Here is a 25,276-nt window from a genome sequence, read left to right as displayed (position 1 = left end):
TCAGAAGCGCTGTTTACCACCCCACCTCACCCAAGTTTGTTGCCCTTTATTGGTACCCGAAGGAACGTGGACCATACCCCCTCGAAGCATAATGGCTCATTCATCCTGACCCTAGTCCCGGTGGCACGCGATGTAACCCAAGTGATAAACAACTTCAGCGGAAAAAGTCGACTTGCATCAAGTCCCCATGGAGCAACGAACCACTGCGCCTTCTAAAAATAGCCACCCTTGATGTGTCATTCATTAACAACCATCTCAACAGGGATTGCAAAAATACAGGGAGAGACAAGGACTGAAGCAAGTTTGTTTCCCTCTCTGTGGAAATTCCGCTGGATTTAGCTCTTTCCTTTTCATCCTGCGTGCCATGTGGAAATATCCACATGATCCAGGTATGCTTCATCGCCGGCCAGCATTTACAAATGATGCAAGATATGGGGCGGAGAGAACCCCCCCGCCTTTGTGTTGGTCATTGTTTGATCGGAATCTCAGGATTTCTTTACATACTTCTAGGGGGATGTGTTAAGTAACAATAGTCTAGAGTGTGGGATACCCATTGGCCCCATATCGTGCACGGTGTCAGCATTTATGGCCGAGTAAATGTTTCAAGATAGTGCTTAACTGAAAATTTTCAGTCCTCAAACGGATAAAATTTTCCATGGTCAATACATGCATTATTCTCACATACTTTTTCAGCTTTTAGTATTATTTTTAATTTAAATCTCTCTGCTTTACGCCCAGCTGTTTAAGTGGAAAAAACCCTGAAAGGAAGAAGAGGCTATCCAAGATTAGAGCTGGGAGGAAAGCCCCAGGAAGGTATTCCGGAAAACCAACATAAATGGGTAGGGAGTGATCGAAGATTTAATAAAACAATTCACGTGTCGACGTGGTTGGAATTCGAACCCCAATCACCGAAGCTGAAACCGAGGAATGCTCATCATCACAGTGCAAACCCGATTCCACGTATTGCTGACGTCACTATACGACATAAAATAAGGTTCTGTCATGTCTGTGCTTTCGGGGAAGTGCAAGAAAGGTTAATAGAAATGAGTTTGCATTCATTAACAGTGTAACATATCTTCACTTTTAAAAATTTCCCCAGAGCAAAACACGAGCTGAGGAGAAACAAGGCTGAACAGGTTGTAATTTACTTACCCCTACTACCAATCAAACCCAAGACGCCGGCTCTGCCATATTCTGATGAATGCAACATCACTTTTAATTGAGAGCACCTCATTGCAATTGTTCCGGACACAAGGCATGCAAGGTGCGTATCTTAGCAACGCTACAGCAACAGTCGTGACAGTCGTGGTTGAGAAACATGAGGGAGGACGACGATCTTGATGAAGAGAAGATCCAGGCCCATCGCGTGAAATAGGTCCCCATAAGCACTTGTTAAATCCCACAGCCAATTTTCCTTCACAACAGAATACTGTTTACGAGCATCTCCAAATTGTTCCCTTGCTGTATGCTCCATGGAAACGTAGAGGAATTGCACATTTCCACAGCTGCTGCAGAATTTGTCTTAAACTTCATTTAGATTCCAGTATTAGCAAGCGCAATGAAAATCCATAAGTTCGGAACAACCGATCCAGAGTAGTCCGACTGCTTTGGCAAGGCTCCCAGGTGTGTACACACCATGTGTTGACGGTAAATTCCTTGGTCAACCTCATCAAGTGTGACCCACTGTACAATCCCCCGTCTCTCCAGATGCACTCACCGGTAAATTGTCATTGACGGAGCGGTTACGCCCCGACCCCCAAGCCTCAGTTGTTGGGCTCGCTGACTTGCATTCGGACTTTCGTCTCCAATTTGGAACAGAACCCCGCATGCGCACAGGAGCGGATGGCATGCATGATACTGAATCCCGCGAGCGATTTCCCGACATGCGAACGCACGGGACCAAGCGATAGCGTCGATGTGGTCCACATACTTGACATACCGATGACCCGTGTACTGCACAGGTTGTTACTAATTGGGCACCTGTTTGAAGCGGGCATGGGGAAACCCAAACAACAGGTTACAATGCCCCTGAGGTAAATGCGAAACCCGGATTTCACCGTGCTGGGCTTATACAGTGTATAAGACTGTGCCTGTTGACGGCTTATGAGCATATGAAAAATATCGTGGTAAAACCCTCCATGGTGTGAGTAATACCAACCAAAGACAGTTATGTCCTGTTTTGGAAAAGCGGATCCTCCCTTTTTTTCAAAGTGGAGAGCGAGGGACACGGATGTGGTAGTTGCCAGATGCTCTTTTGAAGTCACAGTCGTGTTTTTCATACAAGTGGCTTGCCGTCGTCGGTGCGAAAGGAAAACAATAATTCACAAAGTGTTACAAATCCCACGCTGCTATCAGAACACCGGATAAACAAAATGAAACAAAATAACATCGTTTTACGAGATGAAAACATTTTTCAGTTTTTGAAAATGTATACACATGGAGGAATAAGAACATGGTTATACATCAAAGCACGAGGGCGTTTTCGTACTCCTTATGTGCACCTTAATTAATTAGACACTATTGGCTTCTTTCCATCTCACACTCGACTCGGACTTTTTAAAGGGTCAACTATTTAAGGCTGGCCGTATCCACAAAGTGTTTGAAAAAAATCTCATGCAGCTATTAGAACGTCAAATAAATACTATGACTAAAACAGTACTTGGTGAAAATACACCCTTACTTTTTAAAAGCAATGAAGAAATGAATATCTTAAGGCAAAACCTCCCACCAGTCAGTGGTGGTATATTTCTGCGAACTTTACCAATTCGAATTACTGGCAGCTTATATGACATGTAACCAGTACCACCTTCGATCCTTTTGGGGTCATTCTATAAATCTGGGGTCCGCATCCGACGTTTGACATTTTTCCATTTCTGCTACACCCGACATGTACACCGTGACACGGGATATATCAGTGAAATTGATTTCAAACTATTTCTATTTGTCTGACAGGTAATTTGACATACTTATCCAATCTTGGAAATAAAAGAATGAGCTCTAAACATTAAAAAAAATCATACGCCAGATGTAACAGGAACGGGGAAAGATGGATCCCAAATTTAAAGGCAGGGCAGCCATTTAACAGCGGGAATGGATAAGCAGTCTGACAAATACGGCTGCAAGGACACTTCGACGCCACAGAATCAAGCGCAATGTCGGGACACAACAAGCGATGGTCACGCCCGTCTCTCTAAATTAAACCAATTTATTGCCCACTCAAATCAACAAAATATACACCGACGACAACATGATATCAGTTTCGAAGATAGCTACTTCTAGAATCAGGCCAGCCAACCTGAATGTATGAAAAACGAAACGGGTGCGGCTTAAATTAGAATAGTAACAAAACACGGTAACAGTAATAACAAACTGATTTCTTGGGGGAGGGCGGGGAGGGATATGCTGTGGATAGGGCCGAGATGGGGTAAGAGGTTTTGGGGAGGGGGTCTAGGTAAAGCACTCTCTTTATTAATAATTAGCATTTGTACTAAAGTAAATGTTGGGATATTTCAAAAATAAAGTACTAAAGACACTCATTTTTCTTCACAGTACTTGTGCGGTTCTCATTAAGGAGTTTTAAGTACAACCTCTTTGAGCAGAAACCCCTCAGTAATAAAACAATTTTTTTCAGTATCAAGCTATAAATTGCTTCGAAGTACATGTACACATGAAAAAAAAATCCACCACCAGCAATTAGAAATATTGTAAATGTACATCTGTCAAAGTTTAATAATCACAATAAGCATAAATGAAACCCAAGACTAGACAACAGACAAAGGAAGTTATGAGAGAAGAAAATATTAAAAAAAAAACTTGAAACTGGAAAAACAAATTAACAGCTTGAAAATCATAATCTGCCTAAACGTCATTGCCTCAGTGCACAAAAAAAAACTTAAAAAATAAGGTAAGTAATTCTGGTACATATCATTTCATGCTGTGTAACTCTCTTTGAAAATCGCGACAAACGGAAGGAAAAACATCGAGATCAACAAGGCATTGCTTCTTTCTTCATCCAAGTTGTTTCTTGTCTCTCCCCAGGGGGTTATTCAAGGTGTGGACAGGAGGAAGGTGTTGGAAAGGATTATCCACTAGGCACAGAAGGCACTGGGTCTAGGCCCAGGGAAAAACTTGCAGCCAACAAAAATTTTGAGGGCCTTTGAAGATTCTGAGAGCCTACAAGAATTCCACAACATCACACAAGAGTTTCCGCATCTCTATTTGAATTTTCGATGTGGGAAAAGCTTCCAAATAGCTTCTACAAAACTTAGAACAGCTTGACATCATCAAGAAATGCAAGACTTAAGTGCTACAAAATTGATGCCGGGGCCTCAGGCAGAGTGGGGCCATAGACTACCGGTGCCTTAGGCCTAGCCTTAATCCTGGTTCTGGGTGTAATGACGTAGGGTGAGGTAGAGGTGATTGGTGCATAGGTAGTGAGGGACAGAGAGCGGGACAGGGTGATGGTTGATTGGAAGTTATCCAAGGCCGACATCTAGTGACATCATGATGATGAAACCTACAATAGTCCCCCAGGAAGCTAGTAAACCGTTGCCGCTGAAACAAATCAAGAAAAAACAGGAGAACACGTTGAACGAAAGAATAAAATTAAGAAAAACTGGACTTCAAATAGAGGAGGCTGGAGGTCTTCATTTTCTGAGAAACTATTTCATGGGTTTTGTTATGAAGTTAACAGCACTGCAACACAGCAAGAAAGCATCTCAATTGGCCCTTACAATACCAAATCCTTGGATTTCAATATGATTTTACAGACACCCTTGGGGTAAGGGTTAAAAATGATCGAATTTTGCTGCTTATCTCTAAGGAAGAAAATCTAGATTGAGGAATAAGAAAAAACTGAATTAAATGAAAATAAATGCAGCAGAAATTATGGGAACATGACTTGGGGGATCACTTAAACATCCGACAATGTTATCTCTACCTTGTTTGTGCTTCTGGGAGTATGTCGTCGGCAACGACGTAAACCATTGCGCCTGCTGCAAATGATAAGGCAAAGGGTAGAATTGGCTCAGCGATTACCACGGCGACAGCACCCACCACAGCTGCCAATGGTTCGACCATCCCACTTAGCTGTCCGTACCTTGAAGGCAAACAAAGGATATAGAAATCAAGAGTGTAAGGCCATACCTGAATGAGTTTCCAGAGCTTCCGGAGCTACATATTTGGAGTGGTCGTAAACTTAAGACCTAGACCTCGACAGAAAGATTTGGACAAGGCCTGAGCACGTCCAAAAACTGACAAAGCTGAGACAGATATGGGCATCAGGGGGAATGCTCTGCCAAAAAAATACGCTATGTAACTCACGGCCTTCGAATGAATTCAGACGACCTTTTCAACTTGGTCAAATAACATTTCATAAACGTTTTCTCTCTAAATCCCTCAACCTCCTTCTCACTACAGCTACTAAAGTTGACATTAGCACACTCACTTGCCAGCAACACAACCTTCATTGTCCTACTCACCAAAAGCTCATCCATGTGGAGTAACCAGATCCTCGAAGGGGAAGACTGACAGCAAGGCCTTCTGGGAAATTCTGTATGCCAATCCCGATGGCTAAATTTCTGTCACAAAACCCAAACCAACATTCATCATAAAGATCTATTACGAGATGGGACATTTGTTAAATTTGTGAGGCCAAAGAAAAAAAAATCTTTCGTCTTTGGTCAGCACGCGCGTCGATTTCAAGCATGCACGTCAATCTTTTCTTTTCGAGAGCTGCAACAGTGCCCTCTGTTGCTGCACTGCCTAAGCATTTTTACGGGCAGCTCAATCTTTTACTCAGGGCGATAGATCCCAACGAGATTGATGTTGACAATGATAGCAGATTATGGATACAAAGTTGTTTGTTGTCAGCTTGTAATCATAATAAAGTTGGTCTAGTCCCATGACTCGACAACATGTGTCTGCAATTGTCTGCACGATCCAACCCTGGAGAAAACCCTAGAATATCAGTCTAACCAGAGACAAACTCTTTTTATTTTTGCCTTAAATTGGGTTTCTGATCTTGAATATTTCTGATAATTGATAACGGCAGAACTCAACTCGGTTTTAACACCTAAATTATGTTTGTTATTGCTCTACTTCAAACACCCCCGGTTTTCTCAAAACCTTTTGGACTGTCTAGTGATAATTGGAATACCCCCTTGAAGTCTGCACTGTTAATACAGGTGCGGTATGCACCTGGAACTGGGTTTCTTTCAAGAGCACTTTAAATCCCACTTTAAATAATACCTCTGTGTTGAATGAAAATGTCGAATGAAATGGTAATCTGACATTTGGGCAAGTGTTTAGAAACTTTTACAGAGAGCATGACAAATTAAACAGTACATTAATTATTGAATTTTTAAATATTTAACACGAGCAGTAAGTGTGAAATACATATAATTCAACATGTCATTCACACAATAAACAAACAAAATATCACTAGGAAAAGAGATTACCTAGCACTTTCAAATGTAGCAGATGGAGTTTTCCCAACAGCACCAAATCCTACCCCTACAGCTAGACCCTCTGCAAAAGATCAAGAAAAAAAAAGTGTTTGACTCGCACATGATGATGTGTGGGTGCCATGATGGGTGTGGGCAAAAACACCTAACCACATGTACCTCTTTCTACCCGGGAGTACAAATGGGTACCTGGGGTGCCTCAGGTGTTTGACTCGCACATGATGATGTGTGGGTGCCATGATGGGTGTGGGCAAAAACACCTAACCACATGTACCTCTTTTTACCCGGGAGTACAAATGGGTACCTGGGGTGCCTCAGGTGTTTGACTCGCACATGATGATGTGTGGGTGCCATATGATGGGTGTGGGCAAAAACACCCAACCACAAGTACCTCTTTTTACCCGGGAGTACAAATGGGTACCTGGGAGGGTAGTGATCTTGAGCTGCTCAGTGCAGAAATGGATCTCATGGCTTAGTGAGCAGGGATAAGAAATTAAGCACTTAGCGACTTCGGTGGTGAAGTGCTATGTGTGACCGGCTCCACAAAAATGGGTAATAAGTCACCAGATTCAGGCTATGAGTTTTTGATATGGCCGGATTCTGTACATCAAAAGCTACAATTTGATACATGAATGACCCCTGCAGTGCCCTGCGTACCGGAGATATACAGACATTTGTATATCCACATTTTCAGATTCAATAAAAGCACTTTTTGAGAAAAAGCTCATATCGTGTAGCGCTTGGAAACACAGTGCTTTTTAGGATTTCCTGCTGAATGATCAATTTTTCATCTTTATTCATCAGTATCCATGTTTGTAGTCACAAATTCTGAAAAAATAAATATTATAGATGCTATTAAAGGAAAAAACACAAAAATCACATTTTTGAAGAAATTTTGTTCTTTCCAAATGGAACAGGCCGTAACATGTTTTTGCACCGCGCGACTTATTACCCTTTTTTGCAGAGCGAGTCACGTTTTTCTGGAGAATGTCAATCATGCTTACCAGGAATGTTATGAATAGTGATGGCAACGATGAGTAGTAAAATTCTCTTCCATGTCAAGAGCCTTTGCTCGGAATTTGACCCTTGACCCTTGAGGTCATGACCCTGTGGTTCTAAATCACCGTTTGGGCTGGTTCCTGAGATCTTCCTTCTTCGCTGAGTTACTCTCGAGTCTGGAAATGGGGAAAAGGTCTGAGAATATCACACACAGAACATAAGGCCGATGGATTAGGAAATATGAAGACCATCAGAGGAAAGAACAAGTGCAGTGTAACACACTCACCGGTGATCGCCGCTTCTTCATCTTTGCTACTGCTTAACACAGAGGTCAATGGGGGGTCAGTCTCTTCGTGGATCTTGGGTTGGGACTGCAAGGCTAGGGCTGTGGATGGTGAACCCTTGAGAAAAACACAGAAAGTAATCTGGCTCAGCCTAACACAGCTTAGGATGGCCCAATCAACCCAGCCCAACGCAGTCAAGGAAGGCACTGCCCCAGTACAGTACTGCCCTGTCCATTCCAACCCAGCTGAGCCCATTTCATCAAAACCAAGCCCAGCCCTGCCAGATAAGCTTAGCCCAGCACAGCCCAACCTATCCCATCAAAACAAAGCCAAGCTCAGCCCTGCCAGACAAGCCTAGCCCAGCAGAGCCTAACCTATCCCATCCCATCAAAACCAAGTCCAGCCCTGCCAGAAAAGCCTAGCCCAGCACAGCCTAACCTATCCCATCTCATCAAAACCAAGCTCAGCGGGTCTATTCCAATCCAAGCACATCCTAGCCTAGCCCAAACAAACCCAATCAAGTCCAACCTAATCCAACCAACTTTTCAACCCATTGAAAACTAAGCACAGTCAAGCACAATCCTGCCCTGTTCATTCCAACCCAATCTAACAAAATGCAGCCTAATCCATATGAACCAAGCCCAGCCCTGTCCAATCTAGCCCAGCCCAACCTATTACCCAAATCAATTCAACCCAACCAACCCACTAGAAACAAGCCCAGCCCACCCAGTCTAGTGTAACTGTAACCCAACCGAGCCTGATCCCACCCAACTTATCCCAGACCAACTTCCCTACTCTCACCAGTGCTGGCATCACTACATCAGCTCCATAAACAAAGACTGCTCCCATCAAGAACCCAACTGCTGCAGGGATGAACGCCCACTGACCATCAGTGCCATAATTCCCTGATAATTGGGCGAGCTCAATAGCAGGTGCTAGAAGCGACCAATAGGATGCAGCCAGCATTACCTGTGAAAGAGTTCGACATAAGACGCTTTACAAAGCATCACCTGCATTAAAGTTTATTGTTAGAATAAATGTCCATTGTCAACAATGCTGGAATTTTGGTAACTCTCTTATTATCCAAGGGGAAAAGTTTACTTGTGCTCAGCCGATGAACTTTGAATCAAGCTCAGTGCTGACCATACGTTGTGGCCCTAGGCAAGCCACTTAGTTGCCTCTCTCCATCTAGGAGTACACATGGGTACCAGAATTCAACCTGCAATGGCCTGGCATCCCATCCATGGGAGGGGGAGATAGAAATATTCTCAGTCATTTCATGCTAAGCGAACGGGACATAAACATTGGCCTGAGGGCCAGATTGGTTCTGACGGACTTCAACTTCAAACGAAACCAATGCCTAAATTGACAGCTGGACTGCATGCCTCGTGAGTGGACAGATGTTGCCTTTGTGCATAACAAGATAACTGCAGAGTCTTTCTTTTTGAGCAAAATTCATGATTTTGATGTTTCCCAAAAGGAATGAAAATGTCTCACCCCTGCAGCAAAACCCAAGCTACCATCCAGAATTCGCCTCTGTCAAGAGATAAAATTGTTTTGAAGACAATGGATCAACTAAGAGTCAAGATAAGCTACTGTTCACAAAGTTCTGCCTAGACTGCCCTGCTCAATCTGTAGATGGCAAAAGCACTATTTTACTAGCCTATCTTGCAGATTTGATCAATTTTTGAATGAAAGATTGGGCAACGGTCAGATGGTAATCATTACAAAGCAATTTTAATACAGGTTAGAATCAGAAATTAATTTGGAAACAGTTCCAAATATGAGCAACACTTATAAATTTTCCCTGGATATAACAGCCGTTAGAAAATGGTAACATGTCCCCAAAAGTGGAAATTTAGCAAGGAGAATTCCGAAGCTTTTACTTAGGAAGCACTTTTTCAGACAAGTCTCATAGGTTTGTGCATAGGGGCATCAAGTGTTGTGCGTATACGGAACTTTTTCATTCATTTTATCCCATGAAGATCTCTCCTGTTAATTTGTTGCCCTTTTTCAAATCAACATGAAGTGGGCCTAAGTTACCATGGTTACATCCAAAACTGAGGTTCGTTGTTTGCTACTGGCCTGAGTTAATTTCGACCTCATGAATGTTTTCAATGAATGTGTTGTCCGGACTTTGTACCCGTACCCCCAGAACTGTGGGATTCGATGTCCACCCCGTCATGCCCGTGGGAGTGCGGTGGACATCATCTGTGACAAATATCACTAAAATCCCCCAAATTTTCCTTTGGCATTTAACCCCTTTGTGCCGCGAGATGGTAAGAGCCGCCGTAAAAATTGAGATCCTCAGCCCGCTTTTCAGCTATTATTTTTTGCCCACACTTGAGCGAACACAGTGAAAGAAAGCAGACCATGGCTCTTGTATTTATGGTGTTTGGCCTTTGTGTGTAGCCCAGAAATGAGAAGACTGAATTTGCATGATAATCACCAGCTTCACAATAGCCCCCACTTTGAAAAGAGGCAACGGGAATGTGGAAGCGTGAGTAGAGTCGCATACCACTGAACAATGAGCCTTTTCACCGTGTAAATCAAAGCATGCAGAGCACGCAGGGCCACAAACCGAGAATTTGCGGTTTGGCAGGCGGCCTTCATGGCCAAGCGAGGCTGGAATTTTTGGAATTGGCTTTCGGAAAAAATTTTCCATCGTCAAGGGGTTAAGAAAGCCAGTAGGTGGTGAAAAAGGTATTTTTGGTGAGTCTTTGGAATTTTTGAGAACTGTTTTCACCTTACTATATGCTATGCGTAATGTCGTGGAGCGTTAGTATGACGATCCTGTCCAAAATCAAAAAAGGGGAAAACTGACGCTCCACTTATCACACAGTTCTGTCTAGGGCCAGTCATGCCAGTAAGGGTACTGATTTTGCTCATTATTCACTTACTTTTCCACTGGAAAATACAAACACAAGTCCAGCGCCAGCTGCAGTAACGCCCCATGTAAACAAAGTCCCAAGCAACGCCTGAGTAACTGGACCGTAGCCTTGTATCATCGTCAGGGAAGAGAGAGGGGCTCGATCCCACGGTAGAGGAATCTGTTTCAACGCCGCTGGTTCTCCCAAACGGTTCAACCGTTTCTGTGGCTACAACAAATCAAAAAACGAATCAGTAAGCTGGGTAATAATCACAGAAAATGCACTGCACCTGATAAACTTTCACTTTCTCTATTTCGGAAGAGTCAATAGCCAACGTGTACATTCAGTCAGTAATCAATAAAGTAAACGGATATAAACCCACATATATACTTGCGCATAAGGCACACACCCTGGACCGTACGTCCGTCTGCGTATTTACACATACGTACGATCGTGCACACCGGGCAATTGATATGGCGCCACCAAGAGGCCATTGTGAACCAGGTCTCAATAGTTCTCCAATTTTTCCTGTTTTCAGAAATTTTGTCCCACATTGTCTGCTTCCTGCTCACTTGTTGTGTGACATGGCGAATCCAAATGATACTGGAGATCGTCAGGTGATACTGGCAACAGCTGGCTATGACCACACTATCCGATTTTGGCAAGCTCACACAGGAATTTGCCACAGGACAGTCCAACACCAAGATTCTGTATCCTTGTTCTGTTGTTGAGTAAAATGATTAGGCTTAGGCCTATGTCAGTTTGTATATTCTACCTTGGTTCTACCGTGTAATATCTAACCATGTTGGGTGGCTAGCTTGACTCTTGCAGTTTAGTCATATATTGTCGAGAATTCTCACCACTTTAAATGTGAGAGGTCTGCATTTTATTTTTGCAAGGGTAATGAATGGATAGGGGAAATTTGCATTCAAAGAAAAAGTTCACAGGCAGTACAGTAGGCCTAGCAGTAGCAGGTTGGAAATTCCAAAACCGTCGTTACAAACTTTACCAAGCTGTAAGGTTTTACAATGTCTGTCTGTAAGTTTATAAAAAGCTTACAGATAGACATATACAACTCGCTAAAAACCACAGTTTGAGCTGCTCTGATCATTATCAAGCCAACTTACTCTACCAACACAGATATTTGTGCAACAAAATTTCATACATGCCTTCTTGGAGGGATTAAACATCTGTTGGCGAGGTTTATTCACATTATATCTCATTAAAATGGTGAAATTCACGAGTATTTTGTCTATCCACACGATGGAAAATCGGCAAGATGTACTCTCTTGACTGTTGTCAGCAGTATGACAGCTTGACCAATCAAAACAGGACTGAAGGCTCCTGTCTGGAAGGTCTATAAAAACCGTTCAGTTCTTGAAGTAGATTGTAAACAGGGAGGGGATGGGCAGAATATTCAGCAATTTAAGGGGCAATTTTTACGTGTTATAAGCGAGGCATGTGCAGCAGACAAACTAGTATGAGTTTCATCGAAAACTGTGTACGAGGGAAAGTTCATTACCATGACAATGTAGGATGCAATCAGTGGATCTGCACGAGTGGTCAAGCACATGGGGGAATGGCGGATCTTTTTGTACGATCTGTCAATATTTCTACTACATGGTTGTGGAAGATAGTGTGAAAATTGGAAGTTACGTATACATGTAGGTCTGAAACTTCCTACATTACTGACCGATGCTGTAGATTGACTGACAGTGCCCTACAATAGAGCTCTGTATCAATGTGGTCCCCCACTTGCTCCATGGGAAACAGAGTGTGACATCATCAGAACATAGGTCCGTGTTGGATCCAAGGTTTTACACGTGGTGCATGCATGGACACATAGGTTCATTGTCTTTGAAGTGGGAAAAAAATGTTTCCTACTCAATACTGGGCTTACTGACTGAGGTCACTGCCCTTGCCATAAGTTGGTAGCTGTTCATACTTCAACTAAAAAAGGATCCTAACGCGTAGTGTTTTTTAGTGGAGTTCATCAGTTTTTGTCACAGGGAATAAGAAATCAATTTAGAAGTCCAGCCACAAGTAATAAGGCCTTCTTACTTGCAATTGACATTGGAGGGCCTGTGATTTATGTATGAAGGACTCAACAACAGCACTGCCTGTGCAGAGGTTGTTACTGTAGGAGGAAAAGCAGGGTTGTGTTTCCTTAACTACCTTTTCTTTGTAGCAAGTGAATTGTCTAGAAATCACACCTGACAGACATCTGCTAGCTGCAGCAGGTATGCTTAGCTTATGAAGAAACATAGCGATGGCAGTAGATTGATCCATAAAACCCTGTCCCATGATGTTCTGAACCAATCAAAGTTATGATATATGTCCGTCATGCATGCTCAAAATCCAGTTTGTCCATGTGCGTAGAGTGATGTAGCTAGAATTTAGAAGGTGTGGCCTTGAAGAGGGCATTCGTTATCAGAGCCCTCTATAGACAGAGTAGTGCCATCTTCAGACTTTGGAACAACAATGGCTGTTTATTATCTGTGCAGTACAGCATGCAGCTATTCCGTGCCAATTGTCCATGCACACTGATGCATAATCTGCCATTTTGGTTCCGACAATTAAGACGCTCTTGTCGCAACTCTCTCTATAAACAGTTCTGGCGTAATCTGCCCATGCTCACAGTTGGCTTGGACTACTGAATTATAAGAGTAATATATTGTCGGCTAATTGATGAAGAATTTTTTCTTGAACCACAGACTGGGGACCAGTGACATCTACAATTCGACCTTTTTCTGCTCAGTTTTTCAAAACCCTGTGTTCATTTTCAGAGCATAATATAGATGTTTTCTTCCAAAGGACCATCAAACAGTGTTCTTACTGTGGAAATTGATTAATTTTTTCATTATTTCAAAAATAACAGGTTATCAACACATTCGTATGTATGACATCAACTCTAATGAAGCCTCACCAGTTATCAACTATGAAGGAATCTCAAGGAACGTGACGGCAGTGGGATTCCAGGAGGATGGAAAATGGATGTTCACTGGGGGTGAAGACTGCACAGCTAAGATATGGGATCTCAGGTTAGCCGTTTCCAGCAGCAAAGTTTACTGTCAGGAGCAAAAAGAGGTTTCAAGAGCACAAGAATCGTTGGCTTTATGCACCTGTAGGCGACTAAATACTCCTCCCAAAATTCCAATAGGGCAAAGATGAATTCCGGATTGTTCCCACTGGTCAAGTGTGAGGTTACAGCATGGTGGTGAGATAGATTCTGCAACCTGTTGGTACCATCGGGTAACCGTTTGCTCAGCGTTCACTTCAGAAACCTTCAGTTTCCAATGGCATGAAATGAATTTTGTTTGACGAAACTGATTAATCTCAATAGGCAAGGTCTTCTCGATAGTCTGATTTTGATGAAACCGTCAATCTGTCCTTACTCGTGCAGTATTAGACTAAAACCTACACCTTTCTGTAAACTGATCACCAGCTGTGGAAAGCATTTTGTTAGAGCTGTTCTGTTGAACACTATAATCTTTTGTAATTTTTCAGAATGAGGAACTTGCAGTGCCAAAAAATCTTTCAAGTCAATGCGCCAGTCAACTGTGCCTGTCTACATCCCAATCAGGTACAAACTTTATTTCTGATTATCCACCACCCATATGATGCAAGATATGTGGCAAAGGGGGACCCCCCTTCTATTGTGTCTTCTTTTGTGTTGATGGAATCTTTGGAATTCCTTTCAGATTTCCGAGGGGGGGTGCAGTAGGCACAATGGCCGTAGGGTTTACAGCTTGTGCATCACATTAGGGGGGGTCCCCATTTCCCACATATCGTGCCGGGTATCCCACCACCGGTAAATATACCTCGCGGTTCATTTCTTATCCGCTTCATTTGTTGCTCTGTATTGTTTGGCTTTCACAGGGAGAGCTCATCGTCGGTGACCAGAGTGGAACAGTTCACATATGGGACTTGAGAAGCGGTCACAATGAACAGCTGGTAGGTAGCCATGGCGCAAGCATTTCAAAAAGTTCTACAAAGTTGCACGCTGGTCTCCCTTCCTTGTTTTTTCAAAGGGGGTATAAATTGTTATTATAGCAGCAAAATCAATCCTGGGTCGAGCTGCTCGTCTCATCCGTGCCTGCCCAGTTTTCCTAAATCAACTCAAACCCAGATAACATCAACTTCTGATCAAATTTCCCCCTGGGTTTGCAGTGGTCCGAATAGCAAACAAAAGGCATCTGTTCTAGGCATTGAATTCAGCAGGCTCGGCACGCTGTGTTGTTGAATTGAGTCTGGGGAACTCACTCTCACACTCGCTGGAAATCACCTTCGTTTCAACCACATTACCTTTCAGGTACCAGAGCCGGACTCGTCCATCCAGCACCTCAGCATTGACGCCGAAGCCACCCACATGGCCGCCATCAACAACAAGGGCAACTGCTACATCTGGCGGGTCTCCCCTGGGAAGGAGGACCCCATCTCCCAACTCATCCCCAAGACCAAGATCCAAGCCCACAAGAAGTACGGCCTCAAGTGCAAATTCAGCCCAGACTGCACGTAAGCGAGTTCAAGACTTTACACCTTTTTTGTTGTAATGTTTATCCTTTGGTCACTAGGGGTCCACACTTCTGATCCACTTTTGATCAATCGTTACCTCGGTAATTAAAAAAAAAAGCACTGCTACGTACATTATCCCCAAGCAAACTGAAATGCAGGATCCTGATTGGGTCAAACCAATCCATGGCAACCAGCTGCACACTGTATATACCCTGGGCCACAGAGCACTCCAGTCATTGTGCCATGGATACGTGTGTTGTATTCCTTTGGTGCTGCACAGTCCGCTATGAATTCAAAAGTGGAGAGCGTGCATTAACCCCTTGACGACAGGAACTTTTTTCTGAAAGCCGACTCTGAGAATTCCAGCCTCGCTTGGCCACAAAGGCCACCTGCCAAACCGTAAATTCTCAGTTTGTGGCCCTGCGTGCTGTGCACGCTTTGATTTAAACAGTGAAAAGGCTCATTGGTGGCATGAGGCTCTACTCAAGCTTCCACATTCCTGTTGCCTCTTTTCAAAGTGGGGACTATTGTGAAGCTGGTGATTATGATGCAAATTCAGCCTTTTCATTTCTTGGCAACACACAAAGGCCAATCACCATATATACAAGAGCCAGGGTATGTCTTCTTTCTCCGTGTTCGCTCGAGCGTGGGCCGAGAATAATAGCCGAAAAGCGGGCAGAGGATCTCAATTTTTACGGCGGCTCTTACCGCTTCCCGGTGAGAAGGGGTTAAGTGTGCTTGATGCACAATGTTATTATTCTGGAACACTTAAAAATGTGGTGCGGTTGTGTCCCACGTACCTGGAGGCCATGGATAAGTAATAATACAACTCATTCTGTAGCATTTAATCTAATCATTGTTAAGGGCACTATCTGGTTGTAAAGAACTCTCCATCTAAAAAGGAGCGTGTATCTTAGGCAAGCTTAGGAAAGTCATGTAGCCTGTAAAGCCAGCATGCATGTTGGTTACTCAACAACTTCCCAGTGAATGAATGAATGACTTTTCAAGTCACAAATAGAAAATATACCAGCGTGAATTCTCCAATTTCATTAGAAGTTTGATATGGATCTAAGGCTTTACAGTAAATTCAACCCTTGACATATTGCCTCCATTAGACCACTAAATCAGTGCAGATGTGGTACAGATGATCTTCCTGACTGGATTTGAAAGCCAACATACCATGGGGCAGAATTTAGGGATTTTTGAGGAATGGACTTCCAAGACATTCACTCAAATATTGTGTGTTGCACTTTAACACTAGCAAACTTTATCTCGCATTAACAATAATTGGGTCCTTGGTATCAAAAAAAGATGAAATAATCTTATATTTGGGAAATGTTTTTCCTGATTTCTTTGATCAGGCTTCTTGCCACCACATCAGCGGACCAGACCGTGAAGATTTGGAAGACAGCAGACTTCACTCTCTTGACAACTCTCGCAGACTCGGTGCAGAGATGGGTCTGGGACTGTGCGTTCTCGTCAGATTCACTCTACATAGTGACAGGTGGGCGGTCAAGATTGCTCTTGTCAGTATGCCTTGGTGCATTGTTGCCCCAGATAAAAACCAAAACGAATGATCAAAGATGACAACAACAGTAAATTAGTGGTCAAAGGTTGGGTTATAATCCACAAAATGACATGGAATGGGGACAGCGAAGCATTGAAAATCGTACCCACAAAAGAGGCAAGGCATGTGATTCTGTTTCATCTTCATCCTTATTCAGATTTTATCCAGGCTGTGGGGATTACGTTTGGGGGTTCTTGCCTCTCAATTTGAAAAATTCCCAAACTTATTTAGGGGTTTTTTAGTAGCCCAAAATGAAATAGTTCTCTGCAGATTGCTTCACACTATGCAAACATTTCACCAAGCATTTCAAAGGGCCTTGTTGAGGAAGCAAACATGACCTCACTAGAAATGTGAAACCAGTGCAGTGACACAGTGGCCTGGGTCAGATTTGAATCTGGATCGGAGGAGAAATTTAGATTAAAGAACGTCTGTGTTTGTTTTTTTCATTCCAGCCTCGTCGGACCACACAGCCAGGTTATGGAGCGTCGAACAAGCTGAAGTCAAGCGTGAGTTTAATGGACATCAGAAGGCCATCACAGCACTGGCGTTCTCTGATGGGATTTCAACATGAGTGGAATAAGCACAAGGTCTCTCTTGACTTGAGTGAATTTGTCAAGAGACAGTGCCAGAGATCTTTTTGTTGAATACCCTTTGAGAGAAGAGGGCTAATTCAAAAATCAGAAAGGTACTTTGATTATTAGCACTGTGGAAGATGAATTTTAACATGGACTTGAAACCCCAAAGGAGATTCACTCTACTTCAGCTGTACTTCTGAAAATCAGAAACTTGTAATTACTGTTGAAAGCCATCAAAATGTAAAATTTACTACATGCAAAGGTTTTTGGCTTGATTTGTCCAACTGTTACAGCTTTTATCACAACCAATAATTACAGCTGAAATTAATCTCCGAACTGAAGTCTGCCATGCTATTCAGTGTGTAATACATTGTATGTACTGCAGTAGATTGCACGGCCCGTGCATTGTGCACGACAGAGGTAACCCAAAATTAACATTTGAGGATGTACATGTAGTCACAAGATTATTGGCGTTAATACTGAAGCAAACACTGAGGCCATCTTTGTGATTACACACTGTAGTTGAGATTGGGGACATAAACTCATGTATACGGTCGACCCAATGCACGTTTAGAAAGGGTCGACAAATTTCGCGCATTATGATTGGCCAAAGTGTTGCAAACTCTTGGTGGCGCACTATTGTGAATTGCCCGTATTGCACTAGCCTCTGGCCCCGCCAACAATTCTTCCATCTTGTTAATGTGATTGGCCAAATTTGCAAGTACATGCACGTACAGAAATGCAGTTTCTTTTTGGAAAAGCCTGAATATTTGAGTACACTTGACTCTACAGCATCTTGATCATGCATAGGACACGAATCTGTCCTAGCACAATGGCTTGAAAGGAGCCACTTTGGTATTCCAACAGCACATGCCCAAAATGAGGCACGTCTGAATGACCTCATCCTAGATTTGTCTTGTCAGCGCGGCCCAATGCAGACACAAATTCCTGCTTTGTTCCTGAACCACCTTGTTTTTTGAAATACCAATATGGCTCACTGTCTGTACTCCGTGTGAAGTTTGTGTCCTTGATGTGCCTTAACACAGCCACGCCCATGAAGAAGTATGAACTAGTAACGACTGAATGAAGCCATGCTTTGACATATTTACCTGTACGAACCTCCATGTAACCCTGACAGTATAACAGATGACTGCTTGAACAGTTTCACTCTAGAACTTGATTATTATACATTTTAATACACGTACTGTACACTTCTGGAGCTGTTGGTTAACATGCTCCATCCAAGATAAATCCATATCCATGTATAATGTAAATTTCGGTGTTCTTAAATTTATGTGTAAATAGTATCATGAGAATAAAGCGAAAGGTAAATAAATATGAACTGATCTTGAAGTGACCTATTTTTGACTGTTGTGATTCTCTGGCCTGTTCTTTCTCAGTAATTAATAATGATGACACGGGATTGAGGGTTCCTTGCACAAGTGCCTGTGGGAGCATGATAACTTGCTCATCCATGTGGGACACATATCGACACGCAATGCAATGAGTCACTGGAAGAGGAGTCAATGTTGGTTGTAAATCAACATTTCTGGTAATGTAATGAGAAGTACTATTTTCAAAGCATTTATGCACGTAACTACCCGAAAAACAAAATCACGGAATTGTGGTCAATAGTTGTGAAGACCACACATTGCAGAAACCCACTGCGTGGGGATGAACCAAAGTCCACCCTCCTCTGGTCCAAAATTTCCCTACATAAGAAAACTTGTCGGCCAGGGCACACCAAAAACCACTTAACACAAACATAAAGTCCAAGGATAAACTTTATACAGAGTAAACAAGAATGCTGCAGCTGCTACTTGAGGGCATCACGTGACGTGCTAATAACAGATGTGGGCCATTGTAATGTCTCGTGCACATCCACGTGCTCCTGGGTTTCACTCCGAGTACATTTGAAGCAGTATACATGTACTTGGAAAACAATCCACAAAAATGTGCATAAATCTGGTGCCAGATTTAAACCAGAGACACACAGACGAACAGATGAGAAATGGTCATGTAGTGCTTTCAGACAACTAGCACATGAAGTTACACAAAGCACTATCGCCCACCCTCAAGACTCTAAATCAGAAATTAACACCTGAACCAATTCTAGTCTGAAACACGGACGTACATAAAAAAAACCTGGACTTGCAACGCCTTTGTATGAAAAAGAAGCCAACCAGCGGCCATTTTACCGAGCCGAATACAAAGGCGTGGGTTGGCTCCCTACTATTGACGTCAGGAAGAACAAAGGCGGGCATTACCAGGAAAGCTTTGTATTCGGCTCGGTAAAATGGCTGCGAGTGGATTCAATGACTCTATAAGCTGATTAAGGGCATTGCGAGTCCAGATTTTATTGTACACGTCCGTGGTCTGAAATAGGTAACTGTGTAACAGATTAGCTTAAGTTCCTATTTTTAGCATGTACCTAATATCATTCGAGTAGCAGGTGGTACTGACATCATTCGCATATCGATTGCGTTATTGATATCTTCTCTTGGTACTGCTTGTAGTAAGCATTTGCTAAGAAGTAGAATGGTGCTTCCACGTTCTCACGCTCCTTCTGCAAAATGTCCAAGAAGCAGAACAAGGGGATGAGAAAGAAATGTTCAAGAGAATCTTAAAAACTGCCAATCACATCACAAACTATTCTATCATGACCCTAAAATGTGACTGATCTTCTGCACAAAGTCTAGGCACGATACGTCGCTCCACGGTATATGAAAGCACTGCTTTGTGTTACAACTGTTGATATGATCGACATAATTACCACAGCTTAACATTATCAGGAAAAATATGAACAGATATGTACAAATTGAAGAGACAAAACCAAAGATAAGAATCTATTAAATGAGAAACAAGATGTCTGGTAATTACAAGTTTGGAAAATTTTACATGGATTGAAAATATAAAAAGAACACTCACCGCAGAACACTCAAAGTACTCAACCTCCATCCCAGCAGCAGCTTTCTTTGCAATGTCTGAAGTGACTGCTCGCCTCGTATCTAGATCAGTCTTGTTCCCAACCAGTACAGCTGCACGATCGTGGGGAATATGCACACAAAATGTCTATTAGTCTGGTGAAACTGAATCTTGTCTTGAAAGAGAAATTACGAAACAAGACAGGCAAAATGAGTTTACTTGAACACACGATAAGGACAACTGGAGCTGTTGAATCACCTGAATGCAAATGATGCTAATAATTGAAATGAGGCGACAAATCAGTTGTCTAGAGCTAGGTCTAGTATTGTGCAGAGACACTCTGACAGCAGGCAGTCGTAGATCTGGAAAGCTGGCCTTTGATACTGGTTCCCTAGGCAAGAGCGTAAGAACCATGCTACATTTTTAAGGGCTTTGAAAATCCGTAACACCTGTCCAGGTCATTTTCTATTAAAAAGTGAGATACACTTTTATTCGGAGGCCTCTACTTTCTTTTGGTTAAACCCTTTCAATCCAAAAACTGCGATGTACTGTCTCCGGTAACATTTCACATCCGTGGCAATGCGCGCCAAGGATGGCACATTTAAAATGTACTGGATTCATGAGACTCACATCAGATGGAAAGCATTCCATATTTACCTCTGCTCGGGAGTGGGGTTAAAAGAGAAAACCCCGGGGTTTAATGTTTTTCTTGGGAAAAGCAACTAGTGTGAACGCTGGTGGGTTTGAACGTACCACAGCGTGTCGAGCCGTTATCTTGAAAGGTCACAGGGTCACAAATAGCGCGCCAAATAATTTGCACGGTAACTTAGTATTGTAATGCAGTACCTTTCAAACTTCAACGTCAACTTGGCCTTGCGCGACGAAAACAGCAGCAGCTTGTGCATGCGCGTTATTATGGGATTGGACTTCCGCCCTGAATTTATTTGGGAACGTCCGGATGGGCGCCCTCAGTTCACACATTTCCCGGGGTTTGATTGCCAGTGTGAAACGACCATGCATATTCCCAGGAAATCGTGTCTTCGGGAGTTACCAAATAGGTCTAGTGTGAACGATTGCTGGGGTTTTGGTGGGGCAAAAAGCCCCGGGGATTTTCCCCAGGGATTTATTTCCTGGGGATTGGCTCTGCAGTGTGAAAAGGCCTTTAATTATTCAGTCCTTGCCCAGTACCTGAACTCTAAATACAAGATAATTTGCATTCTTCATACCATGGATGTCTCGTCCTGCCTTGGCCTTAACCCGCTCTAGCCATTTCACACAGCTGGAAAGAGACTTCTCATTGGTCAAGTCAAACACTACAAAGGCCAGTGATGGGCTGTCCCACTGTTAATCAGAGAGAGGTTTAAAGAGAAAATTACTGTTAGCAGATTTCCCTTTTGTTCTTTTCTTACTTGGATTAAACGGCATATTAACTCACTAGTATGTGCTTGATTTTCCACTTACTGTCCTTGTTTAAACATTACAAAAAATGCCTATTTTGAAGTTAGCCACAAACTAGTTACAAACAGAGAGGAAATTTCTCAAGTACCTTATGTTTCTCAAAGCAGGTTGGCAACTTACCATCTGTTGAATGTAATCGGAGAACATTTCTTTTCCAGCAGAATCATAGATGTACAATTCCTGAAAAGGAGACCAGCAAAACAATTTGTTGCCAAAATGCCGAATAGCGTTTATCAATGCTGAAATACCTGAAAACAATTGTAAAAAAAAAAGAAGGCCAGTGTTGAACTCAAAGAACACTCACCACACTGTTGCTTGTGTCTGGGATGTTCACAGTTTTAACGCACAGCTCTACTCCAACTGTCTGGAGGAGAGAAAGACACTGATTCTGTTAGGGGTTGAAATATCTATTACAAAAATACTCCATCTCATCCTGTACCTCCCGTACTGAAAATCAAGTTTTATTTGTCTGTACAGTGGCTTGGTTTCACAATACGTTGTTCAGAACTCCAAGTAATCAAAACCAAACTTTACACTCAAAAACAAAAATTTCAACATTACCATAGAGTACGCCTTAGGAAAGTGTGTGCCATCACTGTGGAAAACTTGGGTCAGTGCACTTTTGCCCACTGTAGAATCACCTGTTAACAGGGCAATTAAAAATTGATATTCATTAACCACGGTGCTCCCAGGTCCTTCAAAACCTGTGGTGCTTTGAATTTTGATGGATTTAGGCTGGCATCAAGCCAAGCCATTATTACATCTGCAATTATTGAAATACTGCTCAACACTCCTTGTTGCACTGCAGTCGGAATAACCTGAGGGGGGCTGTGAGTGTGCATGAATGTTCTCTAGTTTCTTAGGTGCTGGTATGTACAGTTGTTGCATGAAAGTTGACTGCTGTAATGTCCATGGTGAACTGTTTTCAATCAATTACAGTCCTTGGGAAACAGGAATATTTGTAGCAGTCTTTTCTTGCTTGTAATCTGAGGAAGGTATGCATTTGAAGATCTAGATGGGAACGTGGTCGGGATTAAGTGGTTCCTGTCGGGATGGCCAGGTGATGACTTTACATGGGGCTTGATGCTTTGCAGGCCTAAGCTACACAATTTACCTGTACAATTTACCTAGATGATCTCAAGCATAGACCCTGACTACTTACAGAACTGCAAGTCACTTCTGTGTGACATCAAGAGCTACCAAAAAGGTACTTCACGTTTACACGTATGGGAAAAATTTATTGCAAAAGTGGAATTTGTATCACCGTTAATTTACCTCAAAGACTGGACTTAAAAAATCAGATAGCGTTACGACCCTCATGCAAACAAAAATGGCTCCAAGGCACACGGAGCAGTTCTGTAAATAGACCATGACATCCATGTAGACACATGCATGACATGACAAATATTTCAGATGCAACTCGCTGTGACATCCAGAAGATTTGTAACCTTTTGCGGTGAAAACAAACCAATATTACCACAAGTCAACAGTGTTTTCACCTTGCTGTGACCTTGGGTCACAAACGCTCCAGGATGAACGCATACAGCACTGGCATCCATCCATTATTGATTATTTTTGTCCAATCATCATTGTGCAAGCCAAAATTTTATACGGTCAGATGTCGAACTGGTCTGCATAAATATTATACAATGCAATAGGCCTAGGCCAAGCCTACTGCAGAGCTGCGAGAAGTAGAAGACGACTGACAACACAAACTACAGCCTGACAGTAGCACAGGAAGAAGATACCTTTAGGACAAAACTTTCTTGTATTGATACAGTCATTATCATTAATAAAAGGCACCCACCACATGTATTAGAGTCAGCTGGCCACCTGCCCCTGCAAATACTAGTCCTGTATTGCTAGTGGAGGTTGTTTCAGTACTAGGAAGAAGATGACAGTCTCCTTCCTCCATAATAATCTGACCATGGTCATGGAGAAACCCGGTTTCCTCCCTACATCATGCACCAACCAACATGACCAACATGAACTTAGCCTAGTAGTAGTACAATGACCAAAGCGAGTGCCTAGACCTGGGGGCCTAGGCTAAAAAATATTGCCTACTCCGAGTAGGCCTAGTATAGTAACACTACCCACTGGTATAAATACGTACCTACAACCACGCACTTGGCTCGCAAAACCACCGGCATGGCGGCAGGCATCTTGAAAGATCACGCAACCAAAACTGCTTCTTAAGCTGAGAAGTTTACCTGAAATGAAGAATTATTTAGTTCTCATTTTGCCACTCAGTTGACAGTAACTAGTGGAAACTGTACACAACCTGCGAGCGCGAGTCGGAATGTCCAACCTCATTCTCACATTACAGATAGAGCGCGAAACGGTTCTGTCTGGCACTCTCTGAAGAGTATACCCTGAAACAAGGTTGTTACAAAGGTCCCTTTACGAAGGGTATGGAGCGCAAACTGTAAAAACAGTTGTTTAGTTGATCTTATTATTTGTGCATGGACCAAGTCAAATAAAGACGCAACAGATGATCTCGAACTTGTCCCTTCAGTAACTTCCAGGACGATGATGCCATTATTTTTTAACTTCACAAAAATTTGTTTAAGTCTAACAAGTATTTTCGTCCAGTTTTATTAAAGGTAGGTATGGCAAAAAATGAAAACAAAATGTCCTTTATAATCATGTATCATAAGACGGCACTGACTTTTCATTATACAACGTCAGCCATCCTAAGGATACAACTTTCAATATTCCAATGATTGGGTTGGGTTTAAGAAAATCCTTCCGGTTTTGAGTTGTAATCCCAAATGTCATTGCACTTCCGGTTACCCTTGAAGTCAAAGTCACGTGACTTTCCGTTGAAGTTACGGCAATGCTGCCCAAGATATAGTCTACCCATAGAGCTATATATAGAGAGCTAGATATATAGCAGTGTATAGCTATAGAGCTATATAAGTATATATAGCTCTGTGAGTCTACCTTTCTTGGGCAAATCTTAGAACATGAACGTGCTACCTCATTCAATTCCAACTTTGACTTTATATTACTTGTAATTTGATGTTTAATGGAGTCACTAGTGACGTCACGAAAGCATATCTCGACATCAAGGCATTACATGGTTTTATATTTATGTCCTAACCTGGACGATATTGACTGATGCACTGATTTAAGGGGGTGGTTTGAAGCATTTAAAATGTACCTGAACTTTAACCCTCATTAACCGCTGAATCAAAGGTCAGACGGCATGACGGACAAAACGGTTGTCCATCATCTCAAGATCTGTCAGAGCTATCACAAAATATGGACTCCCGGTAATGTATCAGTTCATGAGATACAGCTGATAGACATTTTTTTACGACAATAGCTTGTAATTTGACATCAGATTATGTCATCGTGACGTCACGTATGCTCATCTAGTTTCAGTTTTATACGGTAAATCTTCTCGGGGAAAAGTCTTGCGGAATTATTGTCAAAAAAGGGCGAAGAAAGATGGACCCCTACAAACCAAATAGGTGACCAGGTGGTACCCGATCACCTAAAAATGGCACTGACACTCTATAAAGTACTAGTGGTAGGGTAGTGTTGGATAGAAGAAAGAATGACGTGTCATTGTCTCCGTATTATGTACATGCATGTAGTAAATGTCAGGCGTCAT

General features: G+C 42.5%; 4 protein-coding genes across 11 annotated transcripts in view; 1 reads left to right on the top strand and 3 right to left on the bottom strand.

Annotated features, from left to right (window-relative positions):
- The window catches only part of LOC110980221 (centromere protein P-like), a 124,427-nt gene extending 122,678 nt beyond the window's left edge, over positions 1 to 1,749 (bottom strand). For 3 of the 6 annotated variants that reach the window (XM_087138643.1, XM_087138642.1, XM_087138641.1), the window contains exon 1: positions 1,153 to 1,749. The gene's annotated coding sequence lies outside the window, so the exon portion shown is untranslated. The remainder of the gene's footprint in view (positions 1 to 1,152) is intronic. The other 3 variants (XM_087138640.1, XM_022236684.2, XM_022236682.2) reach the window with 1 other exon arrangement.
- Positions 1,750 to 3,187: 1,438 nt separating this feature from the next.
- On the bottom strand, positions 3,188 to 11,093 carry slc39a11 (solute carrier family 39 member 11). Of its 2 annotated transcripts, none has more exons than XM_022236710.2 (10): positions 11,000 to 11,093; positions 10,648 to 10,845; positions 9,245 to 9,283; positions 8,549 to 8,716; positions 7,750 to 7,864; positions 7,469 to 7,639; positions 6,459 to 6,528; positions 5,481 to 5,579; positions 4,940 to 5,098; positions 3,188 to 4,554 (listed from the first exon to the last, which is right to left on the bottom strand). In XM_022236710.2, the coding sequence occupies exons 2-10, from the start codon at positions 10,753 to 10,755 to the stop codon at positions 4,476 to 4,478; spliced, it is 1,008 nt and encodes a 335-aa protein (XP_022092402.2). In that variant the 5' UTR covers positions 10,756 to 10,845; positions 11,000 to 11,093; the 3' UTR covers positions 3,188 to 4,475. The 2 variants fall into 2 exon arrangements, with proteins under 2 accessions (XP_022092402.2, XP_086994891.1); XM_087138765.1 differs by having other exon boundaries at positions 10,996 to 11,087.
- Positions 11,094 to 11,114: 21 nt separating this feature from the next.
- On the top strand, positions 11,115 to 18,631 carry LOC110980235 (target of rapamycin complex subunit lst8-like). The gene is made up of 8 exons (XM_022236713.2): positions 11,115 to 11,327; positions 12,806 to 12,857; positions 13,496 to 13,658; positions 14,125 to 14,200; positions 14,497 to 14,571; positions 14,930 to 15,132; positions 16,494 to 16,636; positions 17,152 to 18,631. The coding sequence occupies exons 1-8, from the start codon at positions 11,202 to 11,204 to the stop codon at positions 17,268 to 17,270; spliced, it is 957 nt and encodes a 318-aa protein (XP_022092405.2). The 5' UTR covers positions 11,115 to 11,201; the 3' UTR covers positions 17,271 to 18,631.
- Positions 18,451 to 23,982, bottom strand: LOC110980236 (intraflagellar transport protein 27 homolog). 2 transcript variants are annotated; one of them, XR_015425817.1, is made up of 8 exons: positions 23,771 to 23,982; positions 22,219 to 22,298; positions 21,962 to 22,021; positions 21,778 to 21,837; positions 21,426 to 21,540; positions 20,203 to 20,312; positions 19,657 to 19,840; positions 18,451 to 19,397 (listed from the first exon to the last, which is right to left on the bottom strand). XR_015425817.1 is itself a non-coding variant. In XM_022236714.2 (7 exons), the coding sequence occupies exons 1-7, from the start codon at positions 23,817 to 23,819 to the stop codon at positions 19,739 to 19,741; spliced, it is 576 nt and encodes a 191-aa protein (XP_022092406.1). In that variant the 5' UTR covers positions 23,820 to 23,982; the 3' UTR covers positions 18,451 to 19,738. The 2 variants fall into 2 exon arrangements, 1 of the variants encoding a protein (XP_022092406.1); XM_022236714.2 differs by having other exon boundaries at positions 18,451 to 19,840.
- Positions 23,983 to 25,276: the final 1,294 nt, after the last annotated feature.

The sequence above is a fragment of the Acanthaster planci genome, linkage group LG07, assembly GCF_054643075.1.
Source record: "Acanthaster planci isolate LZ-2023a linkage group LG07, COTS_SCS, whole genome shotgun sequence".
Taxonomy (NCBI): domain Eukaryota; kingdom Metazoa; phylum Echinodermata; class Asteroidea; order Valvatida; family Acanthasteridae; genus Acanthaster; species Acanthaster planci.
The sequence above is the reverse complement of the archived record's forward strand: the minus strand, read 5'-3'. Positions and strand labels throughout refer to the sequence as shown.